This window comes from Balaenoptera musculus, chromosome 5 (assembly GCF_009873245.2).
Source record: "Balaenoptera musculus isolate JJ_BM4_2016_0621 chromosome 5, mBalMus1.pri.v3, whole genome shotgun sequence".
In the NCBI taxonomy this organism is placed as follows: Eukaryota; Metazoa; Chordata; class Mammalia; order Artiodactyla; family Balaenopteridae; genus Balaenoptera; species Balaenoptera musculus.
The window spans coordinates 74718981-74743574 of record NC_045789.1 but is presented as its reverse complement, the minus strand read 5'-3'; the positions used below and the strand labels follow the sequence as shown (position 1 = coordinate 74743574).

At 41.1% G+C, this 24594-nt stretch overlaps 1 protein-coding gene across 1 annotated transcript; it reads left to right on the top strand.

Annotated features, from left to right (window-relative positions):
* The first annotated feature begins 287 nt into the window (after positions 1 to 287).
* On the top strand, positions 288 to 22997 carry UCHL1 (ubiquitin C-terminal hydrolase L1). The gene is made up of 11 exons (XM_036853715.1): positions 288 to 371; positions 11177 to 11340; positions 11468 to 11604; positions 11709 to 11720; positions 12143 to 12271; positions 15059 to 15209; positions 17202 to 17287; positions 17366 to 17413; positions 18280 to 18346; positions 19241 to 19299; positions 22574 to 22997. The coding sequence occupies exons 3-11, from the start codon at positions 11572 to 11574 to the stop codon at positions 22658 to 22660; spliced, it is 672 nt and encodes a 223-aa protein (XP_036709610.1). The 5' UTR covers positions 288 to 371; positions 11177 to 11340; positions 11468 to 11571; the 3' UTR covers positions 22661 to 22997.
* Positions 22998 to 24594: the final 1597 nt, after the last annotated feature.

Genomic DNA, 24594 nt, shown 5'->3' with positions numbered 1-24594 from the left:
GAAGTTCAGTAAAGTGGACAGTTTTTGAGATGAGGAAGAGCATGAAAAGGGCAGATTAGGAGGGGAGGATGAGGAATTTAGTTTTGGACAAGTTAGGTATCAAACATCAACATGGAGATGTGGAGTAGGCAGTTGGACTTGAGATTAGAGAGGAGGTCTGGTTGGAGATAAAAATCTGGGAGTCTCCAATATGAAGATGGGATTTAAAACCATGAGCTGGATGAGTTCTTCAAGGGCATGAGTATAAATAAACAGAAGAGGTTCAACCGCTGAGTCATGGGGGCCATCTAGTGTCAGCAATCCTGGAGCTGAAGAGGAATCAGCAAAGGTGACAGAAAAGGAGTGTCGGGAGAGTGGAAATCCCAGAAGAGGTGGGTGTCCACAATGTTTATATGAGAGAATGCTGCTGGTCATTTAAGTAAGAGTGGCTATATCAAGGGCAATTTTGGTGGAGTGCTGTGAGCCGAACTATTATTGGAATAGATTCAAAAGGTTATCGTAAATAGAAATTTCTCCAAGGAAGATAATGGCCAGTAAGCACATGAAAAGATGCTCAACATTAGTAGCTCTCAGGGCAAGACACATCAAAATGACAAGGAGATACCACCTCACATCCGTAAGGATGGCTACAATCAAAAGGAAAATAAGTGTTGGTAGGATATGGAGCATTGCTTTTATAAAGGGGTAAATTGTTAGAGATTCTTGCACTGTCATTTTCCCTGATGTCTCAGTTAGCATTCCCTGTTTTATCTTCTCAGGAGTAGTTTATGTAAGAATGTTTACGATCTGTTCCTTGAATATTTGGTAAGACTCACCAAAAAAGAATTTAAGTATGGATATTTCTTCATGGAAAGATTTAAAATTACTGCTTTATTTGGTTTCACAATGCAGGCTTTCTATTTTTTTTCTAGGTATTTGAAAATTTCCTCTAAGTTTTGAAATTCATTGGCATAAAATTGTTCACAGTATTATACTCTTACTGTCTTTTAAATTTATAATGCATATGTGATTCTCATTTTACATCCTTAATATTATCTATTTGTGCATTATCTCTTTGCCCCTCCCCATAAATCCTGCCAGATGATTGTCTATTTTATTTTTTTTTTAAACTTTTGTTTGTTGGTCATCTCTATTGTTATTTTACTACATCATCTATTTCTGCTCCTTATTATCTACTTTCTTCTACTTGCCTTGAGGGTATTTTGTTATTCTTTTGCTAACCTTTTAGGTTGGATGCTTAGCTCACTAATTTTCCACATTTCTTCTTTTCTAAAAGAAGCATTTAATGTGACGAATTTCCCTCAAATATTACTTTCATTGCATCTCATATGTTTTGATATTTAAACTTTTATTATTGCTTAGTTCTAAATATTTTCACATTTCAATTATGGCTTTGACCCATGATTTACTAAAGAGCATGCATTTAACTTCCAAAGTTAATTTTAGAAGTCTCACTTGTCATTTTATTATTGGTATTTGAATTAACTGCATTGCAATTAGAAAATGTCATCTGCATAATACTGATTCTATAAGATGTGTTGAGTCATGCTTCATGACTAGGCACTTAATCAATGTTTATAAATGCTCCATGAATGCTTGAGAAGAATGCACATTTTAAAATTGTTGGGTACAGAGTTCTATATACGACCATTAGATTAAGACTGTTTTATTGTGGTATTCAGTTTTGTTTTTTAATCTTCTATATGTCAGAAGCTCAGCCAGCTGAGCTGGGGGAGACAGAGAGAGAGAGAGAGAGAGAGAGAGAGAGAGAGAGAGAGAGAGAGAGAGAGAGAGGAGTGAGCTGCCAGGTGTCAGAGTAGCTGATGAAAACAAGCCAAAAATGAAAGGGCTTAACCACTTACCGCTTTGGAACAAGCAAGTAGCTAAACTGCAGAAAGTGCAGACTCCTTCTGTTCCGCTTTCCCCCAGGGAAGTACACACTGGTCCAGGCCAGCTGGATCAGTGCAGATGTGGGGATCATCTCACTGTTGAGGGAGCCCCGGAACAAAAGACACCAATAGTTTTATGGCCCCTGGGGTTGGGGCTGAGGGCAGGGGGGAAGGATGAGGCGTGGAAAAGTACTGAGTAAGCCTGGGCAAAGGTGCCTTCAACGGTTCCCCTCTGCTCCCCATAAGGAGGCCTCAACCCAGGCACCTGAAGAAGAGATCTGCCCAAGGCTTAGATAAAAGCTTAGAAATAAAGGTTCTGGGAGTAGGAATGCAAGTATGCCAAAGAGCATGATTGGCCAGAGGGGTCTGAGTCCTTGCCTGCAAGTCCTCTCAGAGGCTGCAATGCATTGGCTGTACCCCAAATCTAATGTAGGCCTCTTCCCCAAGAGGCCTGCCCGGTAAAGCCTTTGTAACTGCCTGTGATCAGGCCTGAAAAAAACCACACATAGGTTTTAACCAGGTACCATACTCCTCACTATATTGTCAGTTTGACTTATAAATAATTAAGAAAGGTGGGTACATGGTAATGGTGGATTTATCCATTCTCCCCTGCAGTTCTATCAAATTTTGTTTTACACATTTGAGGCTACTTTATTAGGAGCATGCAACTTTAGAATTGTTGTATCTTCCTGATGAATTAAATAATCATAATGATACCCTTATCTTTAATAATGCTTTTGCTTAACAATCTATTATGCGGATATTAATATAGTTACACTAGGTTTCCTTGGTTAATAATTCTGCCGGAAAACTTTTCCCCTTCCTTTTACTTTTGATCTTGCCATATCCTTATGCCTTAGGCATGTCTCTTAAAAATAGCACGTATCTAGATTTAAAGAATCTAATTTGATAAAATGTAAGTTTAGTCCATTTACATTTAATATGATTTTTAAATTTGGACTTTTTTCTACTTTTCTCTCTCTTACCATATTATTCCTATTTGTCCTGGATTTTCTATGCTTTTTTTCCTCTTATCTTGCCTTTGGGGGGGGGGTTTGATTGTGTTTCTTCCCTTCTCCTATTTAGCTCTAATTGTTTGGATTCATATGTTTTTTTCTTTTCTTTATCAATTGCCCTTGAGACAACTTAACAAAGCCTAAAGTTAAATAATTTCTTAACCTCTGCCAGAACAATAAAGAACCTGTCAATACATTCACTCTCCTTGCACTTCCTCACATCATATATATTATTATGCAAAATTATATTTTAGCACTATTCTATTTATTTGGATTTACATATATGCTTCCACTGAATATTATTTTAATCCCTTTTCTCAGACCATCGACTGGATCATTTTTTCTTCTTTAATTACATCTTTTAGCAGTTACTTTTGTACAACTCTCTAAGTAGTAAACTCAGCTTATGTTTATATGTAAATTTTTTTCACCTTTGTTTTTGAAAGATAGTTTTGCTGAATACGAAATTCAAGGATGACATTTATTTTCTCTCAGCACATTGGAGGTATTATTCCATTGTCTCCTGGCTTCCTTGGTTGCTATTGAGGAGACTGATGTCATTTTCATTTATGTTTTCTTTGTGGCTGATTCTAAAATCTTTCTTTGTTCTTGGTGTTCTGCAGTTTCACTACTTATATCTAAGCATGGATTTCTTTTTATTTTTCTTTTAGGGATACATTGTGTTTCTTTAATTTGTCCTTTCTGAGATACAATGTACTTTCCACTCTGCTTAAATGATTGAGGTCCTCTTTCTGAGATAGGCATAAGGCTCCGTTCTGGTGAGTTTTCACAAGGGCAGTTTTTAAGGAGTAGTGGGCTGCTGGTGAAAGTTTGGTAGCTGATAAAAAGAAACAAACAGGGTATGAACTCAAAATGGATTGAAGACCTAAATGTAAGACCAGATACTATAAAACTCTTAGAGGAAAACACGGGTAGAACACTTTTTGACATAAATCGCAGCAATTATCTTTTTGGATCCACCTCCTAGAGTAATGAAAATAAAAACAAAAACGAACAAATGGGACCTAATTAAACTTAAAAGGTTTTGCACAGCAAAGGAAACCATCCACAAAACGAAAAGACAACCCATAGAATGGGAGAAAATATTTGCTAATGATCTGACCGACAAGGGATTAATCTCCAAAATATACAAACAGCTCATGTAGCTCAATATCAGAAAACAAACAACCCAATCAAAAAATGGGCAGAAGATCTAAATAGACATTTCTCCAAAAAAGACATACAGATGGCCAAAAAGCACATGAAAAGATGTTCAATATTACTAATTATTAGAGAAATGCAAATCAAAGCTACAATGAGGTATCACCTCACACCAGTCAGAATAGCCATCATCAAAAAGTCTACAAACAATAAATGCTGGAGAGGGTGTAGAAAAAGGGAACCCTCCTACATTGCTGGTGGGAATGTAAATTGGTGCAGCCACTATGGAGAACAGTATGGAGGTTCCTTAAAAAACTATAAATAGAGCTTGGGGACTTCCCCGGTGGTCCAGTGGTTAAGAATCTGCCTTCCAATGCAGGGGACGTGGGTTCGATCCCTAGTCGGGGAACTAAGATCCCACATGCGGTGGGGCAGCTAAGCCTGCGTGCTGCAACTAGAGAGCCCGTGCGCTACAACTACTGAGCCCATGTGCTCTGGAGCCTGTGTGCCACAACTGGAGAGCCCACGCGCCACAACTAGAGAAGCCTGCATGCTGCAAGGAAGAGCCTGCGTGCTGCAATGAAAGATCCCACATGCAGCAACTAAGACCCAACACAGCCAAATAAATAAATAAATAGAATATTAAAAAAAACCCTATAAATAGAGCTACCATATGATCTAGCAATCCCACTCCTGGGCATATATCTGGAGAAAACCATACTTTGGAAAGATACATACACCCCAACGTTCATAGCAGCACTATTTACAATAGCCAAGACATGGAAGCAACCTAAATGTCCATTGACAGATGAATGGATAAAGAAGATGTGGTATATATATACAATGGAATATTACTCAGCCATAAAAAGAATGAAATAATGCCATTTGCAGCAACATGGATGGACCTAGAGATTATCATACTAAGTGAATTAAGTCAGATAGAGAAAGACAAATATCATATGATACCATTTATATGTGGAGTCTAAAAAAATGATACAAATGAACTAATTTACAAAAAAAAACAGACTCACAGACTTAGAAAACAAACCTATGGTTACCAAAGGGGAAAGGTTGGAGGAGGTATAAATCTGGAGTTTGGTATTAACATATACACACTACTATATATAAAATAGATAATCAACAAGGACCTACTCTATAGCACAGGGAACTCTACTCAATATTCTGTAATAACCTAAGTGGGAAAATAATCTGAAAAAGAATAGATATATGTGTATGTATACCTGAATCACTTTGCTGTATACCGGAAACTAACACAACGTTGTGTATCAACTATACTCCAATATAAAAGAAAAAAGAAAAAAACAGGGTATCTGCTTCTGGCATTATGGCTGACCCAGCGCTCTAAGGGGCTCTTCCACGGAAGGTCTACTAATACAGTGCATAGGACACACTATTTGAAATACTGTCTGTCTCACAAGGAGCAGAGGAGTTCTCCAGTGACAACCTCCCTTCCTCCTCCTCGCCCTCAACGATCCCCCAAAAGAAAATAGACTTGAGCTGGGGTCTAAGAAAGCAGTATGGAGTTGGGACTGGAAGAGTGGGCAGCCAAGTTAGAAGGAAGAGGATAATAAATGTCAATAGCAACAGGGTTTGCTATACAGATGGCCAAGTACTAGAAGGAATATGTGGAGAAATGAAAAGGTAAATTTCTTAGGGTAGTGAATTTATGTATGGGTTGAGTTTTTTTTTAATTGCTTCATGTTCTTAGGCCACTGAAGCTAAATGTCCAGGTAAGACCAAGACACTAGACATCTATAAATTGATCTATTTACTCAAAGGATTCTGAAAAAATGCTTGGTTAGGTCTTAGAACTCAGCAGTATTCTCAAGAAGACATTTCCTGGTATATTTATAGATTTAAATTTTTTCTGCTTATCATATTCCTCATATACTAATCTCCTGGTAAAAGGATATATGTAACAAACAGCTCTGAAGCATACTTCAGAAACCAATTTTAACTGATAAACCTTGTTTATTATATCCTAGTCCCATCAAACAGGGCTAATGGCTAAAATTAAGGAATTACAGATGAAAGTAGACTTAACCCAAATTTTTATATGATTTGGTCTATATACCTTTTATTTTCTGCTGCTCAAGGTCCTTGGGATGCTAGAATTGGGAGAAATTGTAGTGTTCCTGTAACACTCATTTTACTGTCGAGGAAACTGGGATGTAAAGAAGTTAATTAAACTGCCTGTGTTCACATTTTGGATAGCTGATCTGGGTCCACCAAAGCCCTCTGATTTCCAATTTCACAGCTCCACAAGAAATAGTAACTGAGGGACAGTAGGGCAGGATCTCTATTTCACTTGTCCTGAGAACACCTCTCATTATCTGCTACCAGTTGCCAGCTGTGTCATATTTCTCCTATGTCCTCAAGCCCTTTCTCTATATCTCAGAAACATAAGGCATTTATTTTTCACTGTGGACAGTGCATGCTGCTAGCTGTCCTGAACACGAGTTGATTGTGAAGAGCTTGATAAAAACAGAACCAGTGTTTCCTTGTGTCTAAGATGCACCTGTTTTTCACGTTTAAACATTTCTGAAAAGAGAGATGCCTTACACCTGATAAATACATTTGATGCACTGGATCTGCCCCCTTCCCCCCCACAAAAGAAGCTCTTAAATTGATCATTTATTTTAAAATTGACGACATTTAAAAGCCCAGGAAACATGGTCTATGCCTTATAGCTGTCATCTGCTAATCTCACCCCCAACCCAGGTAAGCGTAGTATAGTGTCTGACACATAGTAGGTGCTCAAAAATATGTGTTGAATAAATACATGACTATATGAAGTAAGGTATAATTCAATGAGGACATGCACTCTCCTCCCTCACATTTATCTTTCTTCCTTCCGACATATTTGTGGATACCCAGTTAATGAACTGCTTTTAGGAAACAGGACGAAAATTGACTTTACCATGGGAACTAAGTGTGGTAATTTCTTTGCATTATATGTGATTTTTTATTGTGTTATTTTTAACTTTAAAATAGCTGGATGTCAGAACCTTGCTTCTGGGGAAACATTATTGACAGAGGAATTGCCAAGTAAGTTTTAAAAATGTTGAGGAAGTACTCTGTCAATAATTTATGTGCTAATTATAAACTCAAACTAGACTCTCAGACCTCAAAGTGAGCCACACTTATCAGAGTTGGGTGACCTGCTCTGGCCCTGGACACTGGGGAAGTCATTTGAGTTCCTTTTTTCTCAGCGGTTGATCTTCATACTTATTATGACTTATTATGACTAAGGCTGTAAGGCTGGCCCTTAGATGGAAGTAGGCAGCACAGTTGAACATGCGCAAGTTTTTGAATCAAATAAACTTGGGTTGAAACCCAGACTCAGACACTTAGTAGCTGTGTGACTTTAGCAATTTTTTTTTTTTAAACATCTTTATTGAAGTATAATTGCCTTACTGACTTTAGCAATTTAAACAGTCTCTCTGAGGCCTCAGTTTACTTACCTGCAAAATCAAGGTAGAAATATGAATATCAGAGGATTGGTCTGAGGATTCAATGGGGATGACAAATACAATGTCCTTTGTATAACAAAAAAGGCTAGTGCTCTTCCCTTCCTCATCTCCCTTCTTGGGTAACTTCTGATTTCAGGCAGAAATACCCACTTCTCAAAATATTTGGGGAGCACTGCTTCAGCGCTTGAGTCGCCTGTCTTCACAAAGACACTGTATACTCTACCTCTTCAACTAGTAACAGTCTTTTGTCATTAGAGTTTTCCTATCTTTGAGATTTATGAACGACTCCTATATTTTTTGCAATATCCTTATAGACCAATAATACTATTTGCTTAGTATATGTTAGACTTGCCCAGAGATTTAACAGCTGTGAAATCACAAACTTGTTCTAATTATACACATGTACAAGAACACACAGCTTTTATGATGTGCATTAAAACAAATAACTATTACATGTTTGTGATTCACCTAAAATCATCTCATGTACTTCTACTGGTATGCCTGCAGTATAGCAATCAAGAAAAAAGTGACTATAAAGACCAACTGTACTATGATAATTGATGCAGAGCTTCATACATATCCCTACTGAATTTTTAACACCTTTGCTAAGATAACATTCACCCATTTAAAGTTTTTTGGTATATTCATAGGGGTGTACAACCATCACCAAAATCTCTATTAAATTTCATCATTTTATTTTTAACTCATTTTTCTGAATCTCATGATTCTGCCATTTAGTTTGCTTATTCTCACTTGCATGTGCTCTCTCTCCCTCTCTCTCTGCTCCAATAAAACTGTGCAAGACAGGATTAGAACCATTGTCGGGTGGCTACAGGTTGAGATTACTTCATTCAGCAGCACTTCTTTTTTAAAGGTAGAGTAACTTCAATAAGCTATAAAACCACCTCAACTTTAATATCAATTGATGTCAACCCAGGCAGCATGAAGAAAGAATACAATGAGAAGTGTTCTATCAGTCCATCTAGCTAGTAAGCCCAAAAGAAAAGGAGACAAGGGTTGGCAGACATAACTTCTTCAAAATGCAAGCATTCTATTTTTTCAAAGAATTCACTACTTACGAGTCCTAGAATTTGGCTAATGATTGATATCAAATCTCCTGGTCTACAGTTTCAGTAGATATTGTACTAATGTATTCAGAGATACATTCTCCCCTGGCTCTCCCCTCTTTTTTTAAAAAAAGATCAGGATACAGTTTGTTCATGTCTAGTCTCTGGCATCTTCTTGTAAGCAGGGAGCTGTTTTATTCATTGCTCTGATGCTTCCTGGCACATAGTAGGCCCTCAATATATATATATTAGTTGAGTGAATGAGTGACTACCTTTAACGAAGATTTCGGAAAGTGTTATCATTACTTCTTTTTTTATTAATTAATTAATTAATTAATTAATCAATCAATCTTTGGCCACGTTGGGTCTTTGTGGCTGCACATGGGCTTTCTCTAGTTGCGGCAAGCGGGGGCTACTCTTCATTGCGGTGTGCAGGCTTCTCATTGCGATGGCTTCTCTTGTTGCAGAGCATGGGCTCTAGGCATGCCGGCTTCAGTAGTTGTGGCATGTGGGCTCAGTAGTTGTGTCTCACGGGCTCTAGAGTGTAGGCGCAGTAGTTGTGGTGCACGGGCTTAGTTGCTCCGCGGCATGTGGGATCTTCCCAGACCAGGGCTGGAACCCGTGTCCCCTACATTGGCAGGTGGATTCCTAACCACTGTACCACCAGGGAAGTCCCTCATTACTTCTTTTTTAAAAATTTTATTGAAGTGTAGTTGATTTACAATGTTATGTTAGTTATCATTTTTTCTTTTACTATTTATTTTGGCAATAACTGTAAACTGCTAACTTCTACAGGTCCATCAGGCCTTATATTAAATGTCACTTCCTTCGGGAAGCTCTCCCGATTCCCTACGCTAAGTGTTCCCAAACTCTACTCCCTCTCACACCACTCTTATTACTGATAAGAGCTTGATGACAGAAGTTACTTTGTTCACCTTTGTATACCCATTACACAGTATGTGCTTAATCGGTACTTGTTGAAAAAATGAAGTAAATTAGGATGTAATTTGTCTCAGTCTTAAAGGCAAGAACTCATTCAACATAGCCAGGTATTCTTGTACTACTACTCACTTGTCAAGACTTTCAAGTCTTCTATTTTTTTTTTTTTTTCAGAGAGAGATGCTTTGGATTTTTTTTTTTTAATTAATTTATTTTTTGGCTGTGTTGGGTCTTCGTTTCTGTGCAAGGGCTTTCTCTAGTTGCGGCAAGTGGGGGCCACTCTTCAATGCAGTGCATGGGCCTCTCACTATCGCAGCCTCTCTTGCTGCGGAGCACAGGCTCCAGACGCGCAGGCTCAGTAGTTGTGGCTCACGGGCCTAGTTGCTCCACGGCATGTGGGATCTTCCCAGACCAGGGCTCGAACCCGTGTCCCCTGAACTGGCAAGCAGATTCTCAACCACTGCGCCACCAGGGAAACCCAAGTCTTCTATTTTTAAAGAAACAACTTTAGTGAGGCATAATTTACATACCACAAAATTCATCCATTAAGTTCTTCTTACTAATGTCTTTTCCTCTCTCATGTTCCGTGTGAAGGTCATTTTTCTGGTGGTAACAATGGGAAGAAAATAGAAGTGGAATGTAGTGGGATTTTGGATAGAGAATGGGCTCCTTGAGCCCAATTTACCAGGGTTTACTTCTCAGTTTTACTTTTCAGTTGTGATCTTAAAGCAAATTAACCTAAGCCACGGATTCTGAGCTGTAAAACTGCACTACGAAGAGTTTCTTCATTGGCTTCTCTAAGGGTTGTGAGATGACATGCAAAAAATCTGATCCACTGTAGAGGTAATAACTCAAAAACAGCAGATCCCCTCCCTTCTCTCTGTCATCTTTTAACCTTGGATCCCCTAAACAGTAGGTCTATTCTTTCACCATCATCATTATCTTGTTCTGAGCATAAGTGAAAAAATTCCCAACCTTCTTCTTTTCTTAGGATTCAGCAAGCCCCACTTCATTCTGAGGTTTTGTTTTCCTGCACTATTCTTACAGATTTTGTTCCACTTTTTAATTCATTTTTAGGCATATGCTATTTGTCTCCATCTTTTGAATATGCTGGTAGAAAAAAACCCAAACCCCACCTGAGATCATTAGAGAACAGCGGTTAAGTTGCCCTTACCTTTCTTCTTCACTGGGAGTGTTCTATTGTGAACTTAACGTTTTATTTTTCAAAGCCTCCCATTCCTTGAAAAAAATGCGTTTCCTTTTACAGCCTCTCATCTTGAAATTATACCTGTCTTTTTCCCTGGATATGTTTCCTAAAGCCTCCGACAGCCTGCCTTCTCTGTGTGTCGTATTACAGCCACATCCCCCAGGTCTCTACCGCTTCCCCAAGACCAACCAATTCTTCCCTGGGAGTCACATTACATCAGCATCACTAATGCAATATGTGCTATATTACAGACTATGTTTTATTCTAGGCGGTCAATTAAAAACGAACCTCGGTGCTGGTTTGCTTTAACATGGAGGATGAATTATCTAAGGTCAAATGCAAACTGCTGCTAGATTTATATTCATATTAAATATATACCTGTTGAATTTGGGCTTTTTCTCAGTGCTTCAGAGACGCTAAGCTTTCAGGTAACTGGGATGGTCGAAAGTGTGGGTTTCCAGAAACTTCGCAAAAAATCAGGCTCCATCAGAAGGACTGCTCCACACGCTCAAGGAACACCCACCAACAAAACCCATCTCCACAACCACCAGATTATCTCACCAGCAAGTGAGACTGCAAGGTTTGGGGGCTTGGCCGTACCACTCCGCACTGCGCAAGGGGGGGGTTCGTGCCCATTTGGCTGCGACTGACCGTTTCTCCTCGCTTGGTTTTGCCTCTGCTCCCCCTGCGCAAGCACCCATAGTGCGTCAGGCCGGTGCTTTATAGCTGCAGCCTGGGCGGCTCCGCTCTCCGTTTTTCCTCTTCTCTGGGTTGTGCTTCCTGCCGTTGTTCGCGAAGATGCAGCTCAAGCCGATGGAGATTAACCCGGAGGTGAGCATCAGGTGCACTGTTACTCGGGGAGCGCAGGGCCGAGGGTCAGCCCTCACCAGGTAGCGGTATCAATGACTGCTTTTATCTTTGCATTTGCCTTCCAGATGCTGAACAAAGTGAGTGACGTCTCGGGCTTCCTCTGTCCCCCTCCCCCGGGAGCACCGAGGCGGAGGCGCCCCCCGGCTCCGGCTGTTTCGCAGGGACCGAGCGGCGCCCTGCGCGCTCCAGAGGCGGCGGGGCTGGGGCGCGGCCGGGGTGCCCACCCTCTGCCCCTGCCTCGGGTGCGGCGGTGACTGCGAAACCGCTCAGAGGTGGGATGGAGGAGGCTGCGCCCAGATGCTAGCCCCGGGCGTCGCGGGAGCCACGTGTGGGCCGCGCTTTGTGCTGTGTCATTGCACTCGGCTCGGGTGGGGGGCGGGGCGGGGCCGGGCTCCTCCCAGGCCCGGGGAGAGGCGCGAGGGCGCAGAGCCCGCCCCGCCTCCCCCGCCTCGCGGTAGGTGCCCGCCACTTGCCTGGCCGCCCTGTTTCTTCCCCGCAGGTGCTGGCCCGGCTGGGGGTCGCTGGCCAGTGGCGCTTCGAGGACGTGCTGGGACTGGAAGAGGAGTCTCTGGGCTCGGTGCCGGCGCCTGCCTGCGCGCTGCTGCTGCTCTTTCCTCTCACGGCCCAGGTAGGGCGTGGGGCCCGGGGTGCGCAGGCGCTGCGCTGTGCGCGCTGCCGCCAGACCGGAGTGAGGCGTTGAGGGCGGTGCAGGCTCTCCTCCCGTCCTGGCCTGGGCGCCCAGAGCTGGCACACTGCCCCTTCCTTGTGGCGGATGGAAGGAGGAGCTCGCACTTTGATGGTACCTGCTCACTGGGCTTCTGTTGTAACAGAGTTTATTGCCTGGTCGTTCATCCATCCAGTATTGCCTTGAATTTGGAGGAGAAGCAGTATCTCAGTTCCAGCATCCCAATTATCCAGGAAGACAGTTCACCCTACTCATGAGTGCAGTTTGAGCCTAGGCTTTTTGGCAGTTTGAGCCAAGGAATGGCTGGCTGGTTGTTCTCCTTTAACGGCTGTGACGTGTCGTTTTATTGTTTGGTTCTCAGACTCCCACCTTGCTGTAAAATGGAGGGGGATGGGCTTGCCTAAACCGCAAGAAAACAATAGGTTCTTTAATTTTCCACCTCTGCTGCCTGGGTCTTCAGTGGATTCAGGGGTTTCTTCCCAACCCTCCGCTCCCTACAACGTACATACTTGGTTTTTAGTTTCTCCAGTGTGTTTTTCTAAAGCTTAATCATTTGTGTGTGGTTCCTGTGTGAGAACCTCCTTCTACCTCTCAACCTCTTTCCTCTCTGCCCTTGTAGTTAAGTGAATAGGTGGGCATTAGACCAGTCTTGGAAATGCTTTTTCATTTCCCTTTAGATGGTCTTCCGCCTGCAAGTGGGCAAGTGTATGATGCTCAGTCTTTGAGGTACATAGATATAAAAAGGTTGCTGGGGTAATTGTTGTCTTGGATGTATGGAATCCCACTAATTAGCATGGTCTTGTCTATCTCCTATTACTGCCACTGGACCCCTGATTGAGGAGTGGTTGAATTTTGCTTTAGTGAAACTTGGGGCATTAGCATATAGGGCATCGTTCCAAACAGAGTGAGCTAAACTGAAGCACTATCCTAATGCCCGGTGTTCTAGAAGCATCCTCAGCATAAACTAAGCCCTATGGGAAGTTCCAGGCGTTCCTCCTAGTAAATGGGCTAAGTATTGTGGGTTAAAAACACTCATTAAAGCTATTAGGATAGTCCCACTGACACGTTGGTTATTGCCAAAGCCTTTACTTAGGTGAAAATGGAGTTCCCAAATAATTGCAAGTCAAATTAGCTTCCCCATTGATCAAATCAAATGCAATCTTCTCTCTCTCATTTGAGCCTCTCCCAGAGGTTTCTCATTAGAGGAACCATGATGACTCGGAGGTTTTTGAGCAGCAGCACTCAAAGGCAAGGCCTCTGGGAGGCAGTGGTGCAGCGTGTTTGTCTTGCAAAAGCCCATTGCTCTCATTTTGCTGGATCAAGCAGATCTTGGTTAGAAGAACATTCTGGATAGAACATTTTATGTTTGAAAGAGCTCGATACTTTGTCTTTTCGCTCCAGTTCTGTCTGTCAGATTTACTGAATGCCTGTTATGTGACACAAAACACCTATTGGGCTAAATACTGAAGCAAATTCAAAGAAAAGTCGAGGTTTATAGGTTGATTTCCAAACAAGCTAATGTTAGTTTAGAAAGCATCTAATTTTGTCTAAGAATATTATGAAATCCTAAATGGACTACTTTTAACACATTTTAAGGGATCATGAAATATTTACAGAAATGTCTGCATGCAAGAGCTCAAACAACCCTAAAGGACGATGCTATCCCATTACAAAAAAATTAAACTTTTTTAGAAAAGTGAAAATCCTTAACAGTCAATGAGGAGCTCAATTCAAGGATCCAGTAGGTAGATACATGATGCTAGAACTTCCTAGTGGTTGGAGTTTAAGTTGATCTTGTGGGACAAGAGAGCTTATTCCTCTGATGGTACCACAGACAAGGCTTGCTTCAATTCTGTGTACAGTAATGCAAGGCTGCTAGAATTAGAAATATATGTACTTCTCGGGTTCCTTACGGTTTATACCAGTAGTAAGAAATTAATGTTTCTGTAGCATCAGCACCCTGCTTTTAACTGAGCAGTCATACCTTTAAGGTCTTTAGAACTTGTTAGTGAAAGGGCCAGACAAGCCCACTATATTACTGTACAAAGAGATAATGCTTTGAGGAAACTAGTCTCCTCAAATTGTATAGTTGTCAAGGACAAACAAGAGTTACATCTTTCTGTTGTAGGGTGAGAAGGTTTTGTGAAATCACAACCCAGCACCCCAGACCAGTTGTCTTTCCTTCCTAAAAAAGGATGAGGGAATAGTTAATTTCTTTAAATTGCTCCTTTCTTTAGTTAAGTTTTGTCTTGTTTTGTTTTTGAAGAGACATGTATTTGGGCAGAATAGAAGTAGAACTTCAAAGAATAGTGAGGTATAAACTAGCTGGTGTTCTTGGGCATTCAACTGACCAGCGCTTGATTGGAATGCCTGTGTGAAAGTCATTAGTGTTAAAGGAAGAAAATAACGAACTCGTCGGTTTTTCTGACCTCAGCATGCCATCCATTTCAAGGTGAAAGGTTGCAGTGTTGTCTAGACAAAGGCTTGGGCAATATCCAAGGCCGCTACTGCACTGCAGCATCAGGGTGGAGTGTCAGAACCTCTCAGAACCCCACGGGCTGGCGTGGGTGGCAGACGGGCCATTCTCTGGGCGCCAGCCAGCACCTAGAACCAAGGCTCCTGGTCACATATCCCACTTCTGTTTCCATTTAGGTGCTAGAACTCACTATGCTGCCGTCTGTTCTTTGCATTTTCATTTTGAGATGCAAAAATGTTTTTTTGCACTCACAGCATGAGAACTTCAGGAAAAAACAGATTGAAGAGCTGAAGGGACAAGAAGTAAGTCCTAAGGTGTACTTCATGAAGCAGACCATTGGCAACTCCTGTGGAACCATCGGACTCATTCATGCAGTGGCCAATAATCAGGACAAACTGGAGTTCGGTGAGTGGGTTTTGAGGCCAGTCATCCTCTGGTTGACCTTTAATTAACTGTAATGCTTCCTTCCAACACCCCCAAGCCTCTGTTTGGCAAAGCCATTGCCTTAAATTTTTTTGAAAACCTACTTATGCAGGTAGAATCAGTGGGTGAATTCTCATTGTTCCTCCCTTTTGAGGAAGGGAAGTGCATGCAAGAAGCATGGTGTGGTTTCCTATGCCTGGAGAGGCGGGGCGGGTGACAGTGCAGTTTTGTACTTGCCTCTCTGCCTGGGCTCTTCATGTGCAGATCCTCCTGCTAGTCTTGACAAGTCTAAAGAATTAGAGATGCTGTTAAGGCATAAAATGCCAACCTTTAGGACCTTTCTTTAATGGTGCTGTGTCTCATAAGCAACAGGAGAACCAAAACAGCCTAAAGCAGCAGGACACAGCACGAGGTCCTGCAGGGAAGCATAGCCGCAGGCTGGCACCTTGAGAGATCCATCTGTGAACAAAGCTGGGTCAGGAATTTTAGCTCGCCTCCAGTGGATGCCACGGAGGGTAGAGAAGAGATGAGTCTCAGCCCTTAAGTTGTCAGAAGCGCAAGTAACAGCATTGAAATATGTTAAAATACATGGCATTGTGTATGATTTTGGCCAAGGGTCAGCAAACTTTCTTAAAAGGCCAGAGAGTAAATCTTTTAGGCTTTGAGAGCCATATAATCTCTGCCCTTGTAGTGAAAGAGCAGCCATAGACAAGATGTAGAGCAGTGGATGTGGCTGTGTTCCAATAAAACTTTATTAGGTGGCAGTAGTCTGCCAACTCCTGATTTAGGCAATGGATGGGGATGGCTGAGAATTGAATAAGTTCAACTAACAGTCCATGCTGTTGCTTGTAGCAGGTCAAATACTTTTTTTTTTTTTTTTTTTTAATTTAAACAAGGGAATTGTGGCCAAGATTCTACTCCTGGTATACTTCTGAAATTTAAAAAAAAAAAAAAAAAAAAAGGCTTGTCTGGCCACAAAGGTCCAGATCTTCTAGAAGTTGCTTTTTCAAATATTGACTTGAGTGAGTCATTAAAAAGTCGTAGTTTGATCCTTTTTATTTCTTCTGCAGTAAGTATCATTTCTTTTAGAATACTGTGTTCCTGAGGTCACAGATACTGTAACTCTTCCATAAACATGGTCATGACGGTGCCATGGGCTTAATCTGAGTCACAGCCCTCCTCATAAAGTTGAGAGGATTCCTGTAACTTCCAAATTTAAATGGTCCCCATTTAACAAATTTGTTAAGTTTAGAGCTGAAAGTTCAAATTGAGGTCTTTTGAAATGCAAGTTGCTCTTGAGTCCTAGACTCATCCACACTGAGCAATGACAAAATGCTTATGCCAACCATCAGCTAGTTAGCTGTCTCTAGGCCAGACTGTTAGGGTCTTTGTATTTCTATTTAAGATCTGTAGGTTGACGTCTCTCTGGATAACCATATTACTAAGATTGCATTTTCTACCCTGAAATAAAAGTCTTGGTTTGAGAACTGTTGATGTTGATAGATTAAAATGTTATTGTTACATCATGTATGCAATAAACATTAATTGTGCATTGCTAAGTGCTGTAGATGAGAGCAATAGACAAGACAGTTCCTGCCTTTATGGCACTGAAAGTCTCACAAATACATGTTACAAGTGGATCAGTGCTGTAACAGGTGGTAAGAGATCTGAGAGGTGAGGGTGAGGGGGAAGGTGGAGGGGTCGGGGGGACAGGGAGGGTGTGAGGAAGAGCTTGGCATGCTGGAGGAGCTGAGAGTTCTCTGGCTTGAATGCAGTGAGAGGGGAGTGGTTGGAAAAAGAGGCTGGGGAAGAGGCACCGCTCATCCACATCTTCAGAGGCCATGGTAAAAAGTCAGGTTGCCAAACGTGACAGACTATGCAGTGGCTTAAGTCAGCAATAAATGTGCAACCATTTGCATTATACCGGTACTAACATATGCTTTTTTTTCTTTCTTTTTTCTTTTTTTTTTAAAGAGGATGGGTCAGTTCTGAAACAGTTTCTTTCTGAAACAGAGAAGTTGTCCCCTGAAGACAGAGCAAAATGCTTTGAAAAGAATGAGGTAGGAAGAGAACTTCTAGAGCATCGATTTTCAATAACTCCGGAGGTTTTTGTGCTAACTCTTCTCTGTTTTCTGCAGGCCATCCAGGCAGCCCATGATGCCGTGGCACAGGAAGGCCAATGTCGGGTAAATACGAGTTAAGAGCCAGGCTGTCCTGGTGTCACCCATGTTTCCCCAGAAATATGTGCAAGAACCTCTTACTGGAACACAGCACATGTTTCCACCCAAGGCTGATGAATGCCAGAAAATTCTACCAGAATAATGCCTTGACCAGACCTGTTCATAAAAATGGCTCTTCAAAATATCTAATTGGCAGTTGACACAATCTTGAGTAAATTCAGACTGGTAGTGTTTTATATAGATCCAAATGGGTCTAATAGAGTGAGTAGCACCCCTCTTAATAACTGAACATTTCACATACTCTTCTCACAGTCTGTTGGAGAGCAAGCTGGACCAACAAGGACTAAAAGTTTCTAGATGACTTGAATGTACCATTAATCTGAACACAGCCTTCAAGTCAACTGTTGATTAGATTTAAGTCAGTGATAGTGTCTGTATAACTGCAGTTGACTCTGTCACCTTTTAGTCTAGACCTTGGGTGAAGTACTTATCCTCCCTAAGCCTTAATTTCCTCCTCAGTAAAAAGCAAGTCTTGAGAGTTCTGAGAGTTACAGTATATCTACTTTAATGGTCTTAGAATAGTACCTAGTATATAAGAAATAAATATTAGCTATAATCATTTAAAATAATATGTAGGCAGGTTGGTTCAAGCATATTCTACTTAGAGAATTTATTTTTAACAAATTAAGTTCTGCTTATAAAATAATCATGTTGCAAAATATGTGTATCAAATCAACAGGTTGTATACCTTAAACTTACACCATGTTATGTCATTTATATCTTAATTTTTTTCTTTCAGCTTTATTTTTAAATGCAGTTTATAAAACAATAAAAAATACTCATTTTCGAAAAAATATCTTGACTCTCTGCAGGTAGATGACAAAGTGAACTTTCATTTTATTCTGTTTAACAACGTGGATGGCCACCTCTATGAACTTGGTACGTTTCACTCCAGTTTTGGAATCTAATACAGATGCATGCATTCTCTCAGACATAATTCCTCTTACAGTACTGGTGTGTGACTTTATGGTGGCGCTTAGTATATCCGTTTATGAAGCCAGAACACCGAGGTATTCTCATGGGGGCACTTAACGCTTTATCATACCCAGAGCACCTCCCTCAGGAACCTGGCCTGCGGGATGAATGGCTTTAGTCACAAACCAGGAAAGAGAACTGATCAGCCAGTTCAAAGTATACACGTTCAGATTTTCTCTTTCCGCCTTCCACTATAGTATCACCAGTATAAGGTCTCCACCGCCATCCTTTCCAGGCAAGGAATACTTTTGGAAGGAGGTAAATGCCTAAACACAACCTGGTTTGTGTAAAAAGAATTCAGACATGTCCACCTCTGTATTAAGAAGAGTCATCTCCTTGGTATTATTGGAGAAAGACTTGCAGCTGTGTTATCTCAAGCCAAGATACTGCCTATGGCAAGCAAGGGCAAAGAAAACTTGGGGCTGATCAGCAGTCCTTGGGGGGCAAATGAAATCTCAAGGATCCTTTTTCTTCCCTCCACCTTCCCTGTACCTCATAGACTGCTTCTGACTTTTGCTTTGTGGTTCTTCCCAAGAGATGGGCACAAGCCCTCCTAGTAGGGTAGCTAGTTTGGCCTTGTGTGGTCTTGTGGTCTTGGTGCTTTAGGTTAGAATTGCCTGGGATGGATATCTAGGAACACTTGAACCTCATTTCCAGCCTATTGCTTCCCAACCAGCCTAACCTTTGTGGGAGTGGCAGTGGTATTTGGAAGAATCTAAAACTTGCCTTTAAGCTGGACAAGCACAGTAGACAGAAAACGTGCAGAGAAAATTGACATGCCTGGCTTTTTCGTTACAGATGGACGGATGCCTTTCCCGGTGAACCATGGCACCAGTTCAGAGGACTCACTGCTGCAGGTAGTCTTTGGAATCCATTTCCACTAGGGCCCATATTTCTTTAGCCAGTTTGTCTATTCTAAAGTGCAAACCTTTTTCGGTACAGGCAGCATCAATCATCTGGGATAAGAGCAGTCTTTAGGGCTTAAAGATCATCTCAGTAATTCTGTCCGCTTTATTTTATAGCAAATAGTTTTAAACAGCATCCTTTAGAGCAGCCCTGCCTCATCTGCTGTCTTTAGCCATTGTTTATTTCCTTGTGGGATTAAGGTGACTCTTGTCCTCTTGTCAGATTACATCCTAGCCAATGACTCAGACTTGTGGAACAGCAACCCAAGCCTTTCCTAATCCCTCTGTGACTGCTGGATTTGGGTCAGTCTTGTAGGTAGCATACTATGGATTCTGGTTAGGCAGTTGCCTCTGTGATTGTTTTCTTCCCACACAGTCGGTCCACTGTTAACAGGTCAAAGGAAGCAAATTCAAAACATGCCTGACCAGAACTTTAAGATCCAGGGTCACTGTGTAACCGTCCTGGTAAAAGTGACGGCAGAAATCTCTTAATTCTGAACACGAGTTGGTCGACTAGTCCTCTTCCCTCTAAAAATGAATCTCTAGAGTTTAGTCAATTTGCTGTTAGAAAGGAAAATGGCTTAATTGTGATAAAATTAAAAATGATGTTAAGGTATAATTACTTCATTTGTCGTAATAACAGCTAAACTTTTTTGCGTGCTGCTTGTGTGTAGACCGGGGTTTGGCAAACTTTTTCTGTGAAGAGCCAGGAAATATTTTAGGCTTTGTGTAGCATATGGGCTCTGTTGCAGGTATTCATTTCTGCTGTGACAGCTCCAAAGCAGCCCCATAGGCAGTGTCTAAATGAATGTGTATGGCTGTGTTCCACTAAAACTTTATTAACAAAAAACAGGCAGCAGGCTGGATTTGGCCCACAGGCTGCAGTTTGCTGACTGCATGCTAGATGCTGTTCTCAGTTAGTTACCTCTTTTATGATGCTCTGAGGTAGTTAGTATTACTCACATTTTACAGATGAGGAAACGGAGGTGCAGAGGTAAGTGATGCCCAAGGTCAATGGCAAACTACAGAATCATGGTTCAAATCTAGACAGTCTGTCTCTAGAGTCTGTGCTCTTAGCCACTGTACAATACTACCTTTATAGTAGACCTGTCTTTGGAACATCATAGACCTGATGACCTCAAGGTACTAGTGGACCAAATTATGCAGTCCTAGGAGGGACAGTCACTTTCTGTAGCCTGCTGTCATATACACCTGAGATCAGTCAGAGCTAATTCTTGGGTATACCAGGGGTAAATGAGAATAGTGATATGGAATGAGAACTAGACCTACAGAAACAGAATGGGGATTTGCATGAGAGTCAGGATTCACTTATGGGAGAGAATAAGAACAGGGGCAGAATTTCTGGTTATGACCTATTTGGAGGAAAGATTCTGGTCCATCTAGTAAAGCTTCCTAGGTACATACCAACTCCTATCTAACACTATCCTAATACAGGCACATCTCACATTGTGGGTTCAGTTCCAGACCACTGCAGTAAAGCGAATATCACAATAAAGAGAAGTTTTGAGTTTTTTTGCTTCCTACTGCATATAAAAGTTATGTTTACACTATACTGTAGTCTGTTAAGTGTGCAATAAATAGCATTATGTCTAAAAAACCAGTGTACATACCTTAATTTAAAATATTGTTAAAACAATGCTAACCATCATCTGAGTGTTCAGTGAGTCAGTCTTTTTGCATTAGTAACATCAAAGATCACTGATCACAGATCACCATAACAAATATAATAATAATGAAAAGTTTGGAATATTATGAGAATTACCAAAATGTGACACAGAGACATGAAGTGAGCCAATGCTGCTGGAAAAGTGATGCTGATAGACTTGCTCCATGCAGGATTGCCACAAACCTTCAATTTGCCAAAAAAAAAAAAAAAAAATGCAGTATCTGCAAAGCACAATAAAGTGAAGTGCAATAAAATGAGGTATGCCTGTACTATAAAATGTGCTCTGCATAGGATACTTAAAACTGTTATGTGAGTAGAATTTATGAGGTTTGGGGAAGGTAAAACTTTTTTTGTTTAAAAAAAAAAAACTCATTTTAAATTAATTGACTAGAAAATAACATCTTAATTAGTGGAAATTCTTATCCTAAGTAAGGCTGGTTCTATATGGTTAGAGATGTTTTAGGTTATCTAAACTATACCCCAAATTAACTTGTTAAATTGGTGAGAAAATACATAAACTTAACCCAAGTATCCTAAACTTGAGTGAATTAGGTCACTGCTTATCATCCGTGTAGGAGATGGCTGTTGTCTTTACAGGCACATTAATCAACAGCATGGGTCCTAAAGGAAAGTGGCTTTGGGGAAGGCAGGTCTGGGATATCAATATATTAAAAATTCTGATAGAATAAAATGTAGACGTTACTCTAGATCCTCTTCAGTTTTTCTAAGTGGTTCCAAAGCAGAAACAAAACTGGGGCGGGGTTGATGCTTTTTCAGGGCCAGAACTCATTATCAGGTTGGTGATTTTTAGGCCTTGGGAGCTGATGTTCCATGACTGTTCTCTGTCATAGCACATCCACTGTCCTCTTGAAGGTCTCGTGTTTAACATTGTTGGTGGGGCTTTCTCTCCACTGGACTTTTAACAAATTGAACAGTGATTGATATTCTGATCCCAAGGCATTTAAACCCCAGAATTTCTCAAGTAACATTGGGGTCAGTTTTCTCTTCCCAATCTTTGTAATCTAGGTGTTAGAATTAGTAACACATGTCATCCCCTAAATATGTGGGAATCCATCACTTATCTGTACTTGGAATACCAGGTATTTAAACTTTAAGCCTGTTTTGTAAAATGTTTACTTGAAGTAAGTCTGTCTTTACTCCGGGAATTTCTGAGTTAGAACTTTTTCCTTATGGAAGAGAAATCAATTTTCTATCTTTGGATTTGAGGGAAAGAGCACCAAGAGTATAGTTTTCTTGTCAAAACCGGGCACAAGGTGGCAGAAGCACAGAGCGTTTGGTAGAAAGAATAAAGGAATCAAAGCTGCTGGAGCTGGATATGTGATGTGGGTCCTTGTCTTGCCCATCACCTGATTTTTTTTCCTCTTGCCTTAAGCCCTGGTTTTCAAGTTTACTGGGAGGTTTAAAGTTGGTCAGGGTGAACTTTGGGCATTAATAGACCTTACTAATACTTTCCCCTTGAAGCTTTCATTTTGAGCTGGTGCTGTTTCGACCTTAATTCGTGACATTCCTCCTCCTCAGGACGCTGCCAAGGTCTGCAGAGAATTCACCGAGCGTGAGCAAGGGGAGGTCCGCTTCTCCGCCGTGGCCCTCTGCAAGGCAGCCTAATGCCTCGTGGCGGGGGCACTTCGCTTTCTCCCTCCTTCCCTTCATCGTGAAAGTATATCCCTACCTATGTGGTCTAAGTGCTTCAGTACTTGTAGAGCACAGCTGTTCTCCTTCGGTTCCGCAGATGCGCACTTACTTACCCGCAACTTCACCCACACACTAGCAGAGCTCCATCGAGCAAGTTTGGTGTCACCCTCTGATGGCAAAGCGTTCCCCTCATTGTATGTCTTATACCTCAATATCTAATGCTTTAATGGCTACTTTGGTTTGTGTCTGTAAGCTAAGGCCTTGGATGTGGTTTGTCCTTAAAAGGAATAAAATTTTTCTGCTGATAAGAGATGAGCCTAAACTGGTTTTCATTTTTCCTTCCCCCCAATGTATCCCAAATTATCATAGTACTTACATATATATCTTCCATATAAGAACTTATACAGTACAGGTAAGAAAATTACCATAAAAATAGTATCGGTTTAGTGTGTTTCTACACTTTTTTCTATACATTTATGTTACTGTGTGTACCTGTAGACTTAAAAAAAATTAAATACTTTATTTTTTGGAACAATTTTTATTGAAATATAGTTGATAAGAAATATATTAGTTTCAGATGTACAACATAGTGATTTGACATTTAAGTACATCATGAAATGATCACCACGATAAGGCTAGTAACCATCTGTGCCCTTACAAAGTTACCGCAATATTAGTGACCATATTCCTTATGCTATAAGAATGATTTTAGATTTACAGAAAAATTGAGAAGATATTAGAGTTCCCATATACCTTTCATTCGTTTCCCCCATTACATCTTACATTAGTATGATACATTTGTAACAGTTGATGAACCATTATTGATAATTCTATTGACTAAAGTCCATACCTTATTCAGATTACCTTGGTTATTACCTAATGTCTTTTTTCTTTTGCAGGATCCCATCCAGAATACTCTTTAGGCTCTTCCTGGCTGTGACAGTTTCTCAGGCTTTTTTTTTTTTTAAGAGCTCCTGACTTATTTATTTATTTACTCTTTTTTTTTTTTTTGGCTGTGTTGGGTCTTCGTTTCTATGCGAGGGCTTTCTCTAGTTGTGGCAAGCGGGGGCCACTCTTCATCGCGGTGCGCGGGCCTCTCACTGTTACGGCCTCTCTTGTTGTGGAGCACGGGCTCCAGATGCGCAGGCTCAGTAGTTGTGGCTCACGGGCCTAGTTGCTCCGCAGCATGTGGGATCTTCCCAGACCAGGGCTCGAACCCGTGTCCCCTGCTCTGGCAGGCAGATTCTCAACCACTGCGCCACCAGGGAAGCCCCAGGCTTTTCTTTTGATGATTTTGACAGTTTCAAGGAGTACTGATCCAAGTATTTTGTAGGATGCCCCTCTCTTGGGATTTGCCTAATGTTTTCTCATAATTAGACTAGTGTTACGAGTTTTGGGGGAGGAGGACCACAGCTAAAGTGCTGGTCTCATCACGTCATGTCAGGGTACATAGCGTCAACATTCCTTAGGGTTAATGTCAACCTTGATCACCTGGCGGGATGGCGTTTGTCAGGTTTCTCCGAGTAAAGCTACTTTCCCCACCCTACACCCCTCTATTATATACTGGAAAGAAGTCTATGCACAGCTGACCCTATAGGAGTAGGGGGTTGAATTAAGCTCTACCTTCTTGAAGGTGGAGTATCTATATAAATTATTTGGAAATCTTTTGCAAGGGAGATTTGTCTCTTATCCCCTATTTATTCATTTATATCAGTATGAACTCATGGCTATTTTATACTCTGGGTTATAATCCAGTACTACATTTTGTTCAAATTGTTCTAGCTTTGGCCATTGAGAGCTATTTCAGTTGGCTCCTGTGTCCCTTTGACATACCCCGATCAATGTGGGTTTTGCTTTTTTTTTTTCTTCTTAGCGATAGTTTACAGAAATTAGTTTTTTAAAAATCA

Excerpts from the sequence above, each read along its gene's own strand:
- UCHL1 (XM_036853715.1), top strand. The coding sequence starts at position 11,572 with ATGCAGCTCAAGCCGATGGAGATTAACCCGGAG. Across the intron at positions 17,288-17,365 it reads AATGCTTTGAAAAGAATGAG|GCCATCCAGGCAGCCCATGA; the intron begins GTAGGAAGAGAA and ends TGTTTTCTGCAG. Across the intron at positions 19,300-22,573 it reads CAGAGGACTCACTGCTGCAG|GACGCTGCCAAGGTCTGCAG; the intron begins GTAGTCTTTGGA and ends CCTCCTCCTCAG.